This window comes from Danio aesculapii, chromosome 4, assembly GCF_903798145.1.
Source record: "Danio aesculapii chromosome 4, fDanAes4.1, whole genome shotgun sequence".
NCBI classification, from domain to species: domain Eukaryota; kingdom Metazoa; phylum Chordata; class Actinopteri; order Cypriniformes; family Danionidae; genus Danio; species Danio aesculapii.
The window spans coordinates 2,495,495-2,497,326 of record NC_079438.1 but is presented as its reverse complement, the minus strand read 5'-3'; the positions used below and the strand labels follow the sequence as shown (position 1 = coordinate 2,497,326).

The window sequence follows — 1,832 nt, the reverse complement described above, 5'->3', positions numbered from 1 at the left end:
GAAGCCGTTTGTGTGCGATCAATGTGGAAAGAGTTTCTCAGACAAAGAAACCTTTAATACTCACGCGAGTCATCGCTGTGGAGAGAGACGTAAGTCCAATCGATCTGGAAAAACCTCCGGAGCAAAGAAATCTACTCACACTGGAGCTTTCATGTGTTGTCAGTGTAAAAAGAGTTTCAAAGTCAAAGGCACCTTTAAGAAGCACATACAAACTCACTTTAAAGATGGCTGCTTTACATGTCAGCTGTGTGGAAAGCGATGCAAAGAATGGGGATTATTTGAGCAGCACATGAGAGTTCACACCGGAGAAAAACCTTTCAGCTGCCAACAGTGTGAGATGAGTTTCAATCTAAAAGCGCACCTCCAAAGCCACACAAGAGTTCACACTGGAGAGAAACCATTCACATGCCAACAATGTGGAAAAAGTTTCTCTCAAATCCATAACCTCAAGGCCCACATAAGAGTTCACACCAGAGAAAAACCCTTTCCCTGTCATGAGTGTGGAAAGGGTTTTTCTCACTCTCAGAACCTTAAAGTCCACATGAGAACTCACACAGGAGAAAAGCGGTTCACCTGCCAGGAGTGTGGGAAGAGTTTCAGTCAACTAGGGAGCGTTCGAGTCCACATGAACATTCACACCGGAGAAAAACCTTTCGGATGCCAAGAGTGCGGAACCAGTTTCAGATCACAAACTAACCTCAATGTCCACATGAGAGTTCACACTGAAGCAAACAAGTTCACCTGCCAAGAGTGTGGAGCGAGTTTCAGTCAAAAAGGAGGCCTTACGATCCACATGAAAATTCACACCGGAGAGAAATCCAAAAATAAGAAAGATAAATAATCTTGTTTTTCCCTTTCGACATAAGATTATTTTTCTTACCCTATTGGCAGATTATTTTGCGTGTTTTAAAGAAAAACTCACTTCATTTTGCCGAATTATTTCTGAAAACAAGACTATGTTTTGCTTGTCTAGAAAATTCTTCTTGATATAAGAGTTTCTAGACATTTGGACTAGAAACTGATTTCAAAACTCACCTAAAAGCTTTGAATTCACTTTAAACTATTTCATTTTTGTCCACAGAAAGCCTTAGATATTGCTCCTCTCCAAATATTCACACTTGTGGCCTTGGCTACTTGAGTGGAACTACATTCCCCACAATCTCCTGCACTGATTACACACTCACCTGTTCCCCATTATCTGGACTATTAAAGCCACACTCAAGCTCATAGTCATTGCGAAGTCTAGTTTTTCCATCACCGAGGGTTTCCTACTTTGGATCTCTGTGTTTGACTCTGGACTGCTCTCTCATTCTGTGATCATTTATGCCTGCCTGGCCTCCTGCTTTTGTTTTATGGTTTCCAAGGTTATTATAGTTAACGAAAATGAACGAAAAAAAAAATCGTAACTGTGTTTTTTTTTATATTAATATAGTTTCTTTGAAATTTAAATGTAATAAAAGCACATCAGCACAAAGGAAAAATCTGTATTTTTTAAAATTATGACCTATTAAAAAAATTGCCAATATATGACAGATGATTGTGGTAGTGAAGCATTAATTAAATCCTTAATTTCCACTGACCGAAACAAATCATCCACCCGCACAGTTGAGTATGGGCTCTAACAAAAATATAATTTGTTTATTTGTCTTGGAAAATATATCGTTTTAAAACGAATTTCGTATAGTTTGTCTTTTCGTTTTCACATATTTTTGTTGGTCAGTTATCTGCTAAATAAAATAGAAGAGCAAATATCATTTGAGGGGAAGTGCTTCAAGTGCGATATATGCTTCAGCGCCAAAGCACCTACTGGATCGGCAAATAAAATAATAATC

At 38.4% G+C, this 1,832-nt stretch overlaps 1 protein-coding gene across 1 annotated transcript; it reads left to right on the top strand.

Moving 5' to 3' along the window:
* On the top strand, positions 1-1,227 carry si:cabz01069015.1 (gastrula zinc finger protein XlCGF49.1). The gene has a single exon (XM_056455351.1). It carries the CDS (start codon positions 152-154, stop codon positions 839-841), a length of 690 nt encoding a protein of 229 aa, XP_056311326.1. The 5' UTR covers positions 1-151; the 3' UTR covers positions 842-1,227.
* Positions 1,228-1,832: the final 605 nt, after the last annotated feature.